The 16,148-nt window shown below is 38.0% G+C and overlaps 1 protein-coding gene across 3 annotated transcripts; it reads right to left on the bottom strand.

Annotated features, from left to right (window-relative positions):
- Nucleotides 1–1,179: 1,179 nt before the first annotated feature.
- On the bottom strand, nucleotides 1,180–15,699 carry LOC132184165 (probable protein phosphatase 2C 8). 3 transcript variants are annotated; one of them, XM_059597680.1, is made up of 11 exons: nucleotides 15,544–15,699; nucleotides 15,157–15,421; nucleotides 14,728–14,836; nucleotides 12,546–12,582; nucleotides 12,367–12,411; nucleotides 11,791–11,843; nucleotides 9,037–9,198; nucleotides 8,026–8,107; nucleotides 2,414–2,505; nucleotides 2,241–2,288; nucleotides 1,180–1,615 (listed from the first exon to the last, which is right to left on the bottom strand). In XM_059597680.1, the coding sequence occupies exons 2-11, from the start codon at nucleotides 15,414–15,416 to the stop codon at nucleotides 1,505–1,507; spliced, it is 999 nt and encodes a 332-aa protein (XP_059453663.1). In that variant the 5' UTR covers nucleotides 15,417–15,421; nucleotides 15,544–15,699; the 3' UTR covers nucleotides 1,180–1,504. The 3 variants fall into 3 exon arrangements, with proteins under 3 accessions (XP_059453663.1, XP_059453665.1, XP_059453664.1); XM_059597682.1 differs by lacking the exon at nucleotides 2,414–2,505 and having other exon boundaries at nucleotides 2,241–2,290; XM_059597681.1 differs by lacking the exon at nucleotides 12,546–12,582 and having other exon boundaries at nucleotides 14,736–14,836.
- Nucleotides 15,700–16,148: the final 449 nt, after the last annotated feature.

Genomic DNA, 16,148 nt, shown 5'->3' with positions numbered 1-16,148 from the left:
GAAAAATAGCTCTAGGAGATGCTCTACTAATATACATAAATTTATATAACTAATTTTTAGTAATATATTAATATATATGTGTATATATATATACAAGATATATGAACGGGCTACCTGCGATTATTTCGGTGGCAATTAACAATTAACCTGTACTCCAAAAATTTCGGTAGCAATGCCCGCACCATTTTACAACTTCTTATATCTATCTTGTAGTAATCTTATGCGTTAAATATTATTTGGGATGACACTGTAATATTGACCATAGCATCTACCATTGTAGAGTTAACATGTTGCTATTACCAGTATTTGTGTTTCTTTGATAATAGAAGGTGAATGAGCCATACTGACCATCAGTAGAACAGATATAAATGGTTATATTTATATTCGGCCAGATAAAACTCTGCTTTGATTTGGACAAGTGTTTTGATATATGCTTTTAGAATGGATTCCTACGAGCAAGGAAATATGTTCATGAATCTTTTAGAGGGAGATGCTAACATTGACAACTCATTTTTGAGTGAATCTCAGCAAGCTTCAATGTCAGTTGATCACTCTCAACACTAAGTTGTTATGGCTCGCACTAAGAAATCTCAACAAGGTTCCAAAATCCAACTTCTCTGTAGATGAAGTTTTTAAAAATATAATCGTCAGGAAAAATAAACAAATTCACAAAAATATGACTGGTAGGAAAATACAATTTTTATAAAATATAACCGTTAGAATAAGATAAATGACTTTTAGGAAATGACAAACATTCAAAAATATAAATGTTTAGACAAAGAATAAAAAAAAAAAAACTATTTAAAAATAATATTTAAATAAAATAGTGATAGTGAAATAGCTAAAATAGTAAGCTTTAAAAATTTTATAGCTAAAACGCGAAAAAAGTGGTTTTTGGCTAGTAAAATTTGATGAGTCTACCCTGTTGACCGCCATCTAAGCATAAAGAAATTTGAACATGATGACTTTTAACTCTATCACCGACCCAGACCATGTATAACTAATTGAACCATTCTTATTCGAAAGAGAAAAAAGGACAATACTATGCATGCATCTCTTTCTTGAAAGAGAGGGATACATTTGACTTGAAAATCAAGAATTATATCAAACGATTCCACTTATCCTGCACATTTTTGCGCACCAAAAGAATAGCAGAATTAGATACCAACAGTCAGGATATTAAGTTAATCTCAACAAATTATTTGAAGATCTAATGATTGTATTATACCCACCCATTTAAAGAGAAAAAAACTTAACTATTAAACACATCACTAGATATTTCAACTTTTTGAACAGTGGGGCATCTGCTTCATTCAACAGCATCCAAAGTCTAATTTTACCAACTCAGCATGCAAAACTGAGCAACTCATCAAAATATTTGACAATAATAGACAACCAAGAGCAGTCTGAGGAACTTACACAACCGGAGACGAAACAAAACATCAATGCAATCAACAGCCACCAGCAACATATTTCTACTAGAGCAAAGTTCATGCCTTCGGAATTACTTGTGCCTGAAAACAATGACAATTGCAGTGCAGTTGTCTTTACAGTGCCGCTCACGAACAGCTTCCTTTACAAGACGGCGGCATACTGCAGTGACCGGTAACCCCTCCTGTTAGACAAATGTAAAGCCTTCTAAGTAACCAACAAACATAAATAACTTGAGAGTTAAATAACAAAAATGGATTAGGAACAAGAAACAATGCATGGTAAGCAGTTCCAGGAAACATTTTCTCAAACCCACCCTGTAAATTATGTGGCTCCTAGTTTCACGGATAATTTCAACAGTATTTCGCTGGACAGATCATGACTAACAACACCCACTTGATATGTGGTCCACCAAAACAGTGGAAAACTGTGTATTTAGCAGGATAGTTCACTGATGAAACAAGTCAAACCACTTAAAGCAGTTTTGAACAGTGAATGGCTTCCAGCCTTCCACAGAAAAAGAGAAGCCTATAATCAAATTTTATATACGATAAACTCAAAAATACTTCTATCTCCAATGCAAATTGCATTAACCATCCGAAAAATAGACTTGGAAGAAGGAAGAAATAGAATCTAAGGAAGTCAGAAATAGAACCTAATATGCCATATATTAAATAAGCATAAAGAAAAACAAGTCCACTCAATCAGATGGGACCAATTACACAATAGACCAATTCAAGTTACACAGCAAGTCAAAATGCCACTTTACTAATGACTTGTCTGAAGGAAAATGCAAGGTGTGATCTTACCTTCAATAATTTGTGAACAAAATCAACAGCATCACTTGGTCCAAATACCTAAAACAAAATGAACATATCATTTGCTGTAATAACAGTAGAATCGAAATAAGAAGATCTAGCTATTGAAGTGAAAATAATAATCTAGAGGTGTCAAGATGAAGAACTATAAATTGAACACATACCCCCCAGAGGCCATCACAACCAAGAATAATGAAGTGCTCTCTGTCTGTAAGGTCAAAAGAATGAAAATCTGGGGTTGCAACAACCCCCACCTGCGATTCACAAAGTTTCCCCAATTCATTATACATGTTTAAGTGGATTCTGACGTGTGGGGAGAGAGAGAGAGAGAGAGAGAGAGAGAGAGAGCAGTTCAGGAGCCTACACAATGCATATTTTCTGGATCCATGCCAGGGGGGTTTTCAAAATCTACAGGAGCTGCTAGATTGGACCAGACAATGAAGTCTTCCATCCCATAAAAAAATCTTTAAACCCAAAGAACAAAAAACAGTTTCACTCAAATGAACAACCAAGGTTCTAACACCGATAATTACTCATTTCCACCATTAACTCCATTCTCTTCCATTTGATATATCTAAACAACACTCTATGAGCAGCAGATTCTTTATAAAGAATATTTTGATTCATTGTGAAACTAAAATTGATGTGCACTTCAACATTTCTTCAAGCTTGAAGAAGTTTGCCACTTCTTTAAATCTTTCCACAGCAAGTTCACATTCAACCTAGGTGCAGGGCAGGGCATTATAGACAAAAGTTCTAGAAAAGAAAGTATTCACACTATGTTTTAATACCAACTACTGCTCCACCCTATATGAACCTATGTGTGCAGAGGGGAGCGAGAGAGAGAGAGAGCAGTGCAGGAGCCTACACAATGCATATTTTCTGGATCCATGTGGGGGGCTTTTCAAAATCTACAGGAGCTGCTAGATTGGACCAGACAATGAAGTCTTCCATCCCATAAAAAAATATTTAAACCCAAAGAGCCAAAAAAAGTTTCACTCAAATGAACAACCAAGGTTCTGGAACACTGATAATTACTTATTTCCACCATTAACTCCATTCTCTTCCATTTGATATATCTAAACAACACTCTATGAGCAGCAGATTCTTTATAAAGAATATTTTGATTCATTGTGAAACTAAAATTGATGTGCACTTCAACATTTCTTCAAGCTTGAAGAAGTTTGCCACTTCTTTAAATCTTTCCACAGCAAGTTCACATTCAACCTAGGTGCAGGGCAGGGCATTATAGACAAAAGTGCTAGAAAAGAAAGTATTCACACTATGTTTAAATACCAACTACTGCTCCACCCTATACGAACCTATGTGTGCAAAGGGGAGGAAGGAGAGAGGGGGAGGGGAGGCCAATGCCTATCTAATAAAGAAAATCCTTTGAGCTAAGATACAAAATAAGGAATTATGAAACTACAAAATAATTTCCAGTGATCGCGGTTAGAGATTTGGTGCCTTGGGCTCTTGGTGATGGGATTCAGGAAGGTGCACAGGTTAGTGAGGGGCTGGGTATTCCTACGGACCAAGGATTCTTTGTGGGTTATTCTGGTTACTACCCCCCACTCAATGGGGTCCATACAAGTTTAGGACTCGAGTGTTTTGAAGATGTGGAGACACGTGAACCTGGACAGTCTGTTGGAGAGGAAGACAGGGTGGTCGAGACACGAGACGAAGTTCAGGTTCATTGCGATGTCGATGTGCCTTCTCCTTTGAATACGTATGGTCCTATTGCTGGGGGTGCTTCGGTCTATTCGGATTGGGTTATTCAATGTGCTAATGAGATTTATCCGATGTGGGGATTTCGTATACAGGTCATAAGCTGCAATTGCTAGCCCTGTTGACTTTTTTAGAAGAGGAACGAAGAAATAATGCTATGGTTATTAATACAAGCAACGACACCAAGGGCAGGAGAGAGAATAGGAATTTGGAGTGCTCGGTGAATTATTATGCTACAAGTGTGAGCTCTAGCCATGGCAACAGAAAGGGGAGGGGGCATGTAGTAGCCTTATGAAGCTAAGCATTCTATCTTGGAATGTGAGAGGATTGAACAAGAAGGACAAACGTTTGAGGGTGAGTAATATGCTCAGAGATTGGAAGCCAGATATTGTTTGTCTTCAAGAAACCAAGATTCAGGGTATGTCTCGCAATGTTGTCCGTAGCTTATGGGGGTGAAGTCATGTGGATTAGTGTTGTTTAGACTCTAGCGGGGCTTCGGGTGGTATTTTGATTATATGGGATAACAGGGTGGTGGAGAAGGTCGAAGTTTGGGTGGGGGCTTACACCATGTCGGTGTCTTTCAGAAATGTTGGGGATCATTCTGTTTGGGCTTTTGCTGGGGTTTATGGTCTGAAACTCAATAGGGATAGAAGGCTCCTTTGGAAGGAGTTGGCTGGAGTTATAAGTTGGTGGGACATGCCGTGGTGTATTGGGGGTGATTTTACTATCACTCGGTTCCCTAGCAAAAGATCAGGTGAAGCTCATCTAGATTCGGCAATGATGGAATTTTCTGACTTTATTTCTGAACAAGGGCTAATGGATCTTCCCCTGATTGGGGGTTCGTTTACTTGGTCGATTTCTAATGATCCCCCCTTGTGGTCAAGGATAGATCGGTTTCTTGTTTCCCCAGAGTTGGAGGACTGGTTTCCAGGGGTTTGGCAGAAGAGACTTTCCCACCTATGCTCGGATCATTTCCCAATCATTCTTGAGCTGGGGGATGTGTCAAAGGGGAAAAGGCCGTTCAAATTCAAAAATATGTGGCTGAAATCAGAAGGTTTTGTGGCCCTAGTGAAACAATGGTGGAATTCCTATGTGTTCCATGATACGCCGAGCTTTATTCTTGCTTGCAAGCTCAAGGCCCTAAAGTTGAATTTGAAGACATGGAATGAGGAGGTGTTTGGCAACATTGGTAGGAATAAGAGGATGCTTTTTGAAGAGCTTCGGTTGTTAGATGTGAATGAAGAAAGTAGGGCCTTGGATGCGGAGGAAGTTACAAGGAAGGCGGAGGTGGTTCGAGAGTTAGAGAATTGCACCCTTATGGAGGAAGTGAGTTGGAGGCAAAAATCCAGGATGATGTGGTTGAAGGAAGGCAATAAGTGTACTAAATTCTTTCACTCCATAGCCAACTCTAATAGAAGGCACAACTCTATAGATACTCTTATGATTGGAGATAATCCCTCTTCAAATCCGACCGAGATTAGCGAGCACATTGTTGAGTTCTATCAAAATCTTTTTACTGAGCAATGCCGTTGGAGGCCTATGGTGGATGGTATTTCCTTTGATTCCATTTCGGAGGTTGAGGCTAGCTGGTTGGAGAGAGACTTTGAAGAGGATGAGGTTAGAAAGGTAGTGTTTAAAATGAATGGCAATAAGGCGTCAGGCCCTGATGGGTTTTCTATGGCTCTCTTCCAAACTTGCAAAGAGGTTATGAAGGAGGATATTATGAAGGCGTTTAGTGCATTTCATGTAGGTGGGATGTTCGAGTAGAGCCTCAATGCATCTTTCATTTCGCTTATTCCAAAGGTTTCCAACGCTATCAATCTCAAAGACTTTCGGCTGATTAGCCTTGTGGGAGGTATCTACAAAATCATAGCCAAGGTTTTAGCAAATAGATTGAAGGTAGTCCCAGATAAGATCATATCCCAGTCACAAAGTGCTTTTATTAAGGGTAGGCAGATTCTAGATCCTATCTTGATTGCTAATGAATGCCTTGATAGTCGGTTGAGACCTGGGGAGCCGGGGGTCATTTGCAAAATGGATCTAGAAAAAGCTTATGATCATGTGAATTGGGATTTCTTGTTATATTTGCTAAAGAGGTGTAGATTTGGTGGGATTTGGTGCTCTTGGATAGAACATTGCATTTCTTCGATACGGTTCTCAATTCTAACAATGGTTCTCCTAATGGTTTTTTTAGCAGTTTCAGGGGTTTGAGACAAGGTGACCCCCTATCTCCTCTGTTGTTTGTTTTTGTTATGGAAGCCTTCAGCATGATGATTTCGGCGGCAGTTAATGGGGGGCTAATAGAAGGTTTCAAGGTCGGTAATATTACGTTATCTCATCTTTTGTTTGCTGATGATACCTTGATTTTTTGCAATGTTATACCCGCCCAGCTACGCTATTTGCGGAGTTTATTTTTGTTGTTTGAAGCTGCCTCCGATCTGAAGGTTAACTTGGCTAAGTCCGTGTTAATTCCAGTGGGGAATGTGGAGCAAGTGGGCAGGTTAGCCGGTATTCTAGGGTGTGGGGTTGCCTCTTTGCTCTTAAAGTACCTTGGTCTACCGCTGGGGGCCTCTTGTAAGGCTAAGCATATTTGGGATGGAGTTATCGAGAAGATAGAACGTCGGTTGGCCGGTTGGAAAAGGTTGTATTTGTCGAAGGGTGGAAGGTCACGCTTATCAAGAGCACTCTCGCCAACTTGCCTACTTACTATTTGTCTCTTTTCCCTATTCAGATTAGTGTTGCTAAGCGCATTGAGAAGCTACAGCGGGATTTTTTATGGGGTGGGCTAGGAGAAGAGTTCAAGTACCACCTGGTGAAGTGGTCGAAGGTTTGCACTCCGATTAAGGAGTGTGGATTGGGTATCAGGAACTTAATGGTATTCAATCACGCCTTGCTAGGGAAATGGTTGTGGCGTTATGGATCAGAGAGAGATGCTTGGTGTAGGGTTGTGGTGGATGCGAAGTTTGGAAGTTTATGGGGAGGGTGGTGCTCTATGGAGCCGGGATGAACTTTTGGGGTGAGGTTATGGAAGAACATTAGGAAAGGTTGGGACACTTTCAAAGGCTTTATGCGAATTGAGGTGGGGGATGGGACTAGGGTTCGCTTCTGGCATGATTTGTGGTGTGGTGTGGTGATACAGCTCTCAAGATAGCTTTTCCAGGTTTCTTCAGTATTGCTTGTGCGAAGGACGCCTCAGTTGCGGTTCATTTGGAGGTGCTGGGTGGCTCTCATCAGTGGAATATTAGTTTTTCTAGAGAGGCTCATGATTGGGAAGTGGATGTATTTGTCTCTTTTTTTCAGGTGTTACATTCTGCCCGAGTGAAACGAGGGTGTGAAGATAGGTTGTGGTGGATCTCTTCTAAAAGAGGTCGTTTCAAGGTCAAGCTTCTCTTTGTTTCCTTGGCAAGTACCGAAGGGAGGCGATTCCCTTGGAAGAGTGTGTGGCGAACACAAGCTCCTCCGAGGGCGATCTTCTTTGTGTGGTCGGCGGCTTTAGGCAAAATTTTGACCCTAGATAACCTCAAGAAGTGACATGTGATTGTGACGAACAGATGTTGTCTGTGCAAGAGGAGTGAGGAGACGGTAGATCATCTTCTCCTTCATTGCAAGGTAGCTTTTGTGTTGTGGAGTGCCTTTTTTGGTCGGTTTGGGTTGTCTTGGGTGATGCCGAGACGGGTTTCTAATTTTCTCGCCTGTTGGTGGTCTTCGAGTAGGAGGGGGAATGCCGCGGTTTGGAAGATGGTGCCTACTTGCTTTTTTTGGTGTTTATGGAGGGAGAGGAATAATAGGTGTTTTGAAAATTTGGAGGGGTCATTGGAAGACTTATTATCCTCTTGCTTTCATACTTTGTACCTTTGGATTGTTGCGCATGTCTTTCCGGTGTCGATTAGTTACGATGAGTTTCTTGGTTGCTTTTCCCTTTCTAGTTAGGTGATCATTTCGTATACTCCCAGTGTACTTTGGGGCGCCTTTACGCTTTTAATAAGACTGATTATTACTTATCAAAAAAAAATTAAAATAATTTTCTGAGAAGAGAAATCAAAAATCTTTTTGAAGTGACGATCTCCAAAGGCTCGTGAAACTTCAAGGCGCCCCTGTAATCGTCCATTTGAACTTATTGTACCACCAGCCTGAAATAGCAAAAGCATGTGTTATCAAAAGAGAAGATAATAGGAGTTCAAAGTAGATTCAGACATATACAAAATATAAATAGGTAACAATTCTCAATGTATTGACTGGAACCAGTCTTCTCTTCAAGTATCATATTATCATCCAGACGGTTGAACTTAGGATCACCCTTTTGCCCACTTGTGAACATTTTTTATCCTTTTAACTTAGTTTTTCATATTTCCAACAGGATAGAATAACAGGTATGAATATATCACAGCCCTCGAGGTATGAAAGTGAATATAGATAAGCCAATTTATTTACTTACCAATATAAAAAATAAAAGTAAGATATACGATCCATACACAACAAATGTTAAGAGTAAAAACTAGCCAGAATATTATATTCTTCCTTCAGAATTTATTTTAGTAAATCTTAGAAGCAGGTTATGAGCACTTAAAATCTAAGCAAAGAGGATAAAGGGTGAAAAGCTTCTCAACTAGCCAAGCTGAGCTGTTCATAATCAATTTGGAACCAACCCTATATCTTTGACTTTTTATTCAAATGAAGAAATATACGATAGTATATCTCACATAAATGTCAAAAGATGCTTATCCATCTGATTTCTCCATGTATTGCCAAACTACCATATTCATATGTCTATGATTTGGAAAGAAATGTCATTTAACCAACGCACACATCTCATAACTCTATAATCGCCCAATTTACTTAGTAGAGATACACATTAATTGGAAAATAATATATGAGGGCTGAAAAAACAAAGGAAAAAATGAAAGCGTTTGGGTGTCAAAAATATTTAACAATTTCTCTACAAAAGATGCAGAAGCTTTTGCAACTGTGTTTGGGTATTGCTGCAACTTTACTGCTAAATATATGTACTGCCATTTGCTTCTGAGAAGCCTGTACCTATCTGTGTGCATGCAGTCCTTACCTTCTGAATGCGAGCACGCTCCTGTGGATAGATGGCTTTGTGTTCCCTAGTCAAAACAATGGCCTTCAGTGGACTTACTCCATCCAACTGATTCTGTAATCCATCAACGGTAGATGATCGTGCTACCACTGCTTTTGCATCCCCAACATTAGCAACAAAAACCTAGACAACATCCAGCAGTATCATCAATTAAGAGATTCATGACATAAACAACTTTCTAAAGACACTTAGAAACAACTTTCATTTCTCATCTTTATGCCACAGCGAGAGCCTAGATAGAGAAAGAGTGCCTCATTAAGAGCCCAAAACTAGGCTTGTCTACAACCATCACAAAAACTTTGGTCCCAGAAAGTGCAGTAGTTGTTTGTGATCTCCAGCAACTCTATTTGTTGAGGCTTTACATATTTGAGATAATTTTGACTAGAAGTCAAACAAAGAGGCAAGTTAGTATAGTGTGAGCAAGGTTCACTTTATTATACTACCGAACAAAGTAATAATTTTTCCCCTTCTCGTTCTTTTAAAGGGGTTTGATCAATGGTTGTATTTGAAACTGTCCCATGTTTAGGCTACGATGTTTTTAATTTTGTCATTTGAGATGACAGCAGATAATTAAGACTTTACAACCTTGAATTTCAGTTTGGAGTATTATTTTAATAAAAGCTGTATTAAAAGAAGAAAGAATCAATACAGGATTTTTTTTTTTTTTTTTTGTTATGATGCGGAACCCTCCCCTCCTCCAAGGAAGGGTCACTTCGTGTATTCACCCCGGACCCGTGTAATGCACTCCAACCACACGGATCGATTAAATCTAGCTTTCGCCAAGAGTGTGGCTCCAAAGAATTGTTTATACTCAAGGGAATTTGAACCTTAGACCTGATGATTATGCCACCAAAGTCCAAGACTTTCACCACTTGAGCCAACCCCTTGGGGTTACACAAGATCATTATAATACACTCTCTCCCTAAAATAAAAGAGCATGAAATCCTAAAATTAATGGCAACATAAACTTCTCAAAGCATGCAACCAATCAAATAATAAGCATAAGAAAACAATTTAAAGTGAGTTTCCATTCAGCTCTACATGATTACTCCTCCCACGCTAGATTGTCTACATAATGCAAAGAGGAATTCTCCATCAGGTTTCACATTTCTTACAACAACCAAGTCTCTCTTTCCATCAGGTTTCACATTTCTCACAATGACTAAGTTCTCTTTCCAACTGGCAAACCTTTTTATCTCAGTATTTTTTTTTTTTTAAGTAATAAGCCAATCTCATTGAAAGTGTAAGGCACCCCTAAACTTCTATCTCAGTGGAAGTATGAAAAAGTACATATCATACTAAATTACAAAAAAATATCAGCCATCATAATGTGTACTATAAATATATTAAAGCAATGTATAAAGCAAGTTTCACTGCATGCCAATGAACACTTTTGCCATCAATAGGATGTCTTATGTCACAATAAAACAACTTTCTTTTATGCGTAATATAACTTGTACACTCACCTGTCATCCCATATTGGGGGGAAATGCCATTTGGTTGGAAAAACATTGCTACAATTCAAAGAACATACAAAAAAGTTTTTTTTTATAAGTAATCGATATATCATTAAAAGCATAAAGCGCCCCCCAGATATACAGAAAGTATACATAAGAAAACACCCAGCTCAAAAATTTAAAAAAAACAAAGAAAAAGGAAATCATAATAACTAATCACCAAGGGAAAAACAAACTGTCCAACGATACAAAGTATAGAAAACTAAAGACTAAATTTTCTCCAAAGGCCTCTCACAATCATCAAAACTTTTGTCATTCATTTCCTTCCGTAGACACCATAAAACGCATAAAAGCACCATCTTCTACATAACAGCATAACAGCACTTCAAGCACTACCAACAATCCACCAAGACGCATATAAGTCGACTAATCTACTAGAGAAAAAAAAAAAAAAAAAAAATCCCACAAGGCACTGACAACCTCGCAATGGAAAAGAAGATGGTTCAAAGACTCCCCATTCCTTTCACACATACAGCACCTATCAACCACAATGACGTATTGTTTCCTTAGATTGTTCATGATAAGGATCTTTTCTAAGGCCACCAACCAAGCAAAAAAAACCACCCTCAAAGGAACCTTTATCCGCCAAACATTCTCACAAGGGAAATGAAAGAAGACACTGTAGAAGGATCTAACAACGAAAAAAACTCTTTTGAAGGGGACCCACCAAAGTTTGTACAAAAACGTTATATAACACCAAAAAAAGGCACTAGCACAAAACTGAATTCTTTTATCAGATTAAAACGTGTCCAGGTTAAAAAGCAGACTGGGTTCAGTTTCATCAAATTAGAGGATACTGAAGGGTTGGACTAGCAAATACATGAAGTGCTCAAAACCAAATTGTGGTGTCAAATATATGCTTAATCGTACTTAAGAAAAAGGCTTAATTATAGAAGAGACTTTCAACGAATTGAAATAAGACTAAACCCACCAAAGATTATGCAAGCAAACTATGATGCAAAATTTAAAAAGCAATCCTTCTCATAGTGGCATAATAAAATAATTTTATACACCATAAATAATTATATCAAAGCAACCATAGGATAAATATGAGTCCTTGCAATTTAATGAAGTACAAAGGACTATATCTTACATAAAGAAAGACAACTTGCTAAACACTATCTGAAACAAAGATTTTATATTTAGTCATTTTAATTATTGCAGAACAGTAAAAGAAGATAAAGAATTGCAAACTAACCGTTTGTCCTAATACCCAAACACAAACAGCGGTGGCACCATCCTGCCATCCCCCTGATAAAATTGTATAAAGCACAAGAGGTAAGAATAAATTACCAAGTTAAACATTAGACAAACTTTGGCCCTAAAGTACACTAGAGTATTTAGTCAAATTGATTTAGCTAATTGGTTACTAGAACTTAGTGTAAATATTGAAAAAATTTCTACTTCACTCCAAGAGAAAAAGCTACAAGGGTTTTCTGACATTAATTAACCACAGATTTGATGCTTCATAGCCACTGGGAATTAACAAAGGTACTAGTTAGGCCACCTCACCTCTCTAAACTACTAAATACTGTTTCTAATTTAAAAATTGAGTTGCAGCAGTATGTATCTATAGATAGGTATAGCAAATTTAATCTCATAAAGCAGAATCCTTGCTTTGACTATTCCTTATTCTGAGAACATTACAAAACATTAAACTTTTAAGGACAAATCGTTTCAAAAGATTAAAAATTGACTTAATGTATTAAAGATATAAGTCATGTATCTAGTGAAAGAACGTTGAAGGGCTTAAGTTTTAAGTATTCATCTGTACCTGCAGCACTCTCTTGAAGAAGAGCTTCATCGGTTTTTCGAAAACCTAAATCAGAAAAAAATAAAGAATAAAAAAAATCCAAATAAGACCCCCCTAATAAGCAAGAGGATCTCATAAAATTTTACTGGGAAATTACTGATAGCTACTATCAAACAGAGATGTGTAAAATGATTTAATACCATCAAGTATAGCTCGCTTGGCTGCTTTTACATCCAACTGCAACACCATTGAACACAGAGATATGAATCGAGGAGAGAGTACAAACAATTACAATGAAACTGCAGTCTTTCAGGCAAATCAGATGACCAGGAATGTTGCTAAGATGCAAACATAGAGGAGAATTACATATTGGTGTTTCTTTTCTTTTTCCTTTCTTATCTTTCTTTTGGTTATTAATAACATCACATGAGGACGAAATAATCCAGAAAAAAAAAATGATAAACTCATTTTTTATAAGTAAACGAAATATAACTAAAAGTGCAAAATGTACAACTCAAGTACACAGGAAGCATACAGGAGAAACATCTAGCTACAATAAAGAGAACAAGTCAAGAAAATCATGAAAATTAAGCAAATTAAGATCTAAAACAGTCGTGCAATGGTAAAGAGTTTTGGAGGAAAGACTTAAGTTCCGTCACCCTCCTCTCGATGTCTTCAATACTTCTATCATTTTTTCACTCAAAAGGCAAGTCAAAACCATTTTTTAACATAGTTGTGCTCTAAGGACTGCCTCCCAACCTTCTGCAACAAGCAAAAAGGTCTATTACTCTCTTAGACATGACAAGCTAATCCAACACGACTGAAAATAACACTCCACAAGGCATTGACAATCTCATAATATAGAAGAACACGATCCACATGCTCCCCACTCCTCCTACACATACAACACCAGTCATCCATAATAATATGTCGTTTTCTTAGTTCATCCATAGTGAAGATCTTCCGTAGGGTGGTTGTCCAAGCAAAATACGCCGCTGTCAAGGTGGCCTTATTCCGCCAAATGATCTTCCAAGGGAAGCGGGTGCTATTATAAGGTAAAAAAACGTCATAAAAAGATCTAACGTCAAACTTCCCTCTCTTGGAGGGATCCCAATAAAACTTGTCTTCAAGTCCATGCCTCTACAAGTTTTTTTTTTTTTTTTTAATCATGAGCATCTCCGATAAAACTTAAATTTCACTAATGAGAATCATTGGATAACTCCAAGTAGCCTGCCACAGGAGCATCCTTCACACAAGCAATACCATACAAATCCGGGAAAATATCCTTAAGGTCTTGATCCCCATACCACTGGTCATGCCATAATCTAATTTTGGCAACATCTCCCACCTCAAATCTGTAATGAAGAGAAAACTCTCCCAACCCATCCTAATATTTTTCCACAAACTCACCCCATACGACCCATGAACCTCATTAGAACAACACCCGCCCCCGAGCTGCCATATTTGGCATCCACTACGACTCTCCACAAGGCCTCTCTTTCATGCACATAGCGCCACAATCATTTCCCCAAATGATAAAATCATGTCGGATAATTCTTTTTCAGATAAATGCTGCCAGATACTTCAAGATTCAACAAAATACAGCCCCCATATCAGAAACCTGTTTGCTTATAAATGATCAATAAATACCTTTTTTTTTTATATAAGTAATGTTGTATATATCAAAAAGCGCAGAGGGGTACAGCCCTAGTACATAGGAAGTATACAAGAGAACGCCTAAGACTAGGGAGAAAATAGAGAAAGGAAATCTGAATAGCAAATAACAAAAGGAGCTTAGTAAGCAAATGTCCAAGTGAATACGGAAGAAAAGAAATAGGACTTGAGCTCCTCCAAAGTCCTCTCAAGATTATCGAAATGCCTATTGTTTCTTTCCTTCCATATGCACCACATAAGGCAAAGAGGCACCATCTTCCAGACAACCGCACTCCTTGAATTACCCCCCAACCACCAGCAAGCCATTAAGTCCACCACATTGTTAGGCATAACCCAGGAAAGCCCAAATCAACTCAAAATAGCATTCCATAATGCGCAAGCCACCTCACAGTGGAGGAGGAGGTGATAAATGATCAATAAATACTTCTATTCAAGTTCAACTATAAGTGAAGACACGTGCTTTCCACAAGGCCAAAATTTAAAGAAAATGAAGGACAGAGAGGGAAAAAGTTCAGAATAAACTTTAACACCAAAAGTTATAGATAAAATATGAAAGCAACTTTTTCAGTAGCACCATGGTAGTAGAATTAGCCAGTTGTGATGAGTCAATGAATGTCAAAAAAATCAACCAGGTTAATAATCTCAATCTACTCTACACTAAGTGCATCAATACACAAAATGCATGAAAATTAGACCAAGCTAACACACCAACTCACGTGGTAATCCAGCTGAAAGAACATTTGCATGTAAGTGCTTTTGAGCATACTCTGCAGCCAACCGACCTCCATGTCCATCATAGATTGCAAAATGCGCACACCTAACAGAATAGGGAAAAAGAGAAAAATAAAACTCATATACCTACCAAAATTAAATTATGCGCTAATTACTGGGAACTTAGAGCAACTTCATGATGGTCCAACCCTAAATTCAAGAACAAACTTCCCGAGAGTGCTTGCACAAAGTCAATTATTATATTTTGAAGTATATTTAAGCTCCACATTCGCCGAGGCATGCAGAAAATCATATGTATTTAGACACATACGCACAGATACACACATTTGAATCCCAACACAAGCTAATGTATGATCGATACAGCTTAAATAAAAATAAAATAAAAATTAAGAAAATTTGAAGGACCTCAATTTGCCAGGAGAATCGGAGGCGGCGTCCAAAAGCACCACCCAGGCATCCTCCATGGTGTGCCTGGACCCCTTATCCTCCGCGGCATCCGCTTGTATCTCGAAAAAGGCCTCCTTTTTCGCCTTTTTTACAACGATGCCATCTGGCTGGTCCTCGGAATCGCTTCCGCGCTTCTGGTTCTGCTTAGGGTTAGGGTTAGGGTTAAGCTCAACCTTGGGACTCTCGTTGTCAGTGACTGAGTTGGTGTTCTCACTCATTGTACCTAAAAACAAATAAAAATCAAGAAAAAGTTGGTTTTCTTACAGTCACAGAGAAAATTGAAACCGCGAAGTTAAGATTTATGTATATATAGTAATGGAGGGAGAAAAGAAAGAATAGAGAAACCTGGGAGAAGGATGGATGGCTTTTCTGTGACAGGTAAGGGTGACGACGAAGGTCCGCCTATAAAGATGAAGAAACGGCGGTCAATGAAACCGTTGGAGGGGGATCGATTTCGATTGTATTTGTGCTTTGAATACTCAAAAATTATTGTTCATCATAAAGAAGTAATTAACATTTTCTTTTTTCTTTTTGTCTTCCCACCTTGGTTGTAGTTTAAATTCAATTCCTGCACGTGAGAATGCTACACTTACTCTCTTTTTCTACGCTTACTCTTTTTGTTTACATAATTTTTTTATATTTTAGATGATTTTTAAAATTAGTATTTGATCAAAATCTAATAAATATATATCTCATATTCAATAATAGTTTTAAAAACAACTTATAGGTGTGAACAAATTGTGTAAAGAAATGTGAGTAAGCGTAGCATTATTCTTTTACAAATGTGGGTATTCAAACGAGGCTGTTATAACTACCTTACAAACCGCTAACTGCTAACCACTTTGGTAAGCGGTTATTGTGATTAATGGTTTTAGTGGTAGGAAAAAGCAAATAATAACCGCTAACCACTCACCTTTAGAGCATTCCCAATGGAAGAGCCATATTTTTAT

The sequence above is a fragment of the Corylus avellana genome, chromosome ca6 (assembly GCF_901000735.1).
Source record: "Corylus avellana chromosome ca6, CavTom2PMs-1.0".
NCBI lineage: Eukaryota > Viridiplantae > Streptophyta > Magnoliopsida > Fagales > Betulaceae > Corylus > Corylus avellana.
This window is presented reverse-complemented; position numbering and strand designations above follow the sequence as displayed.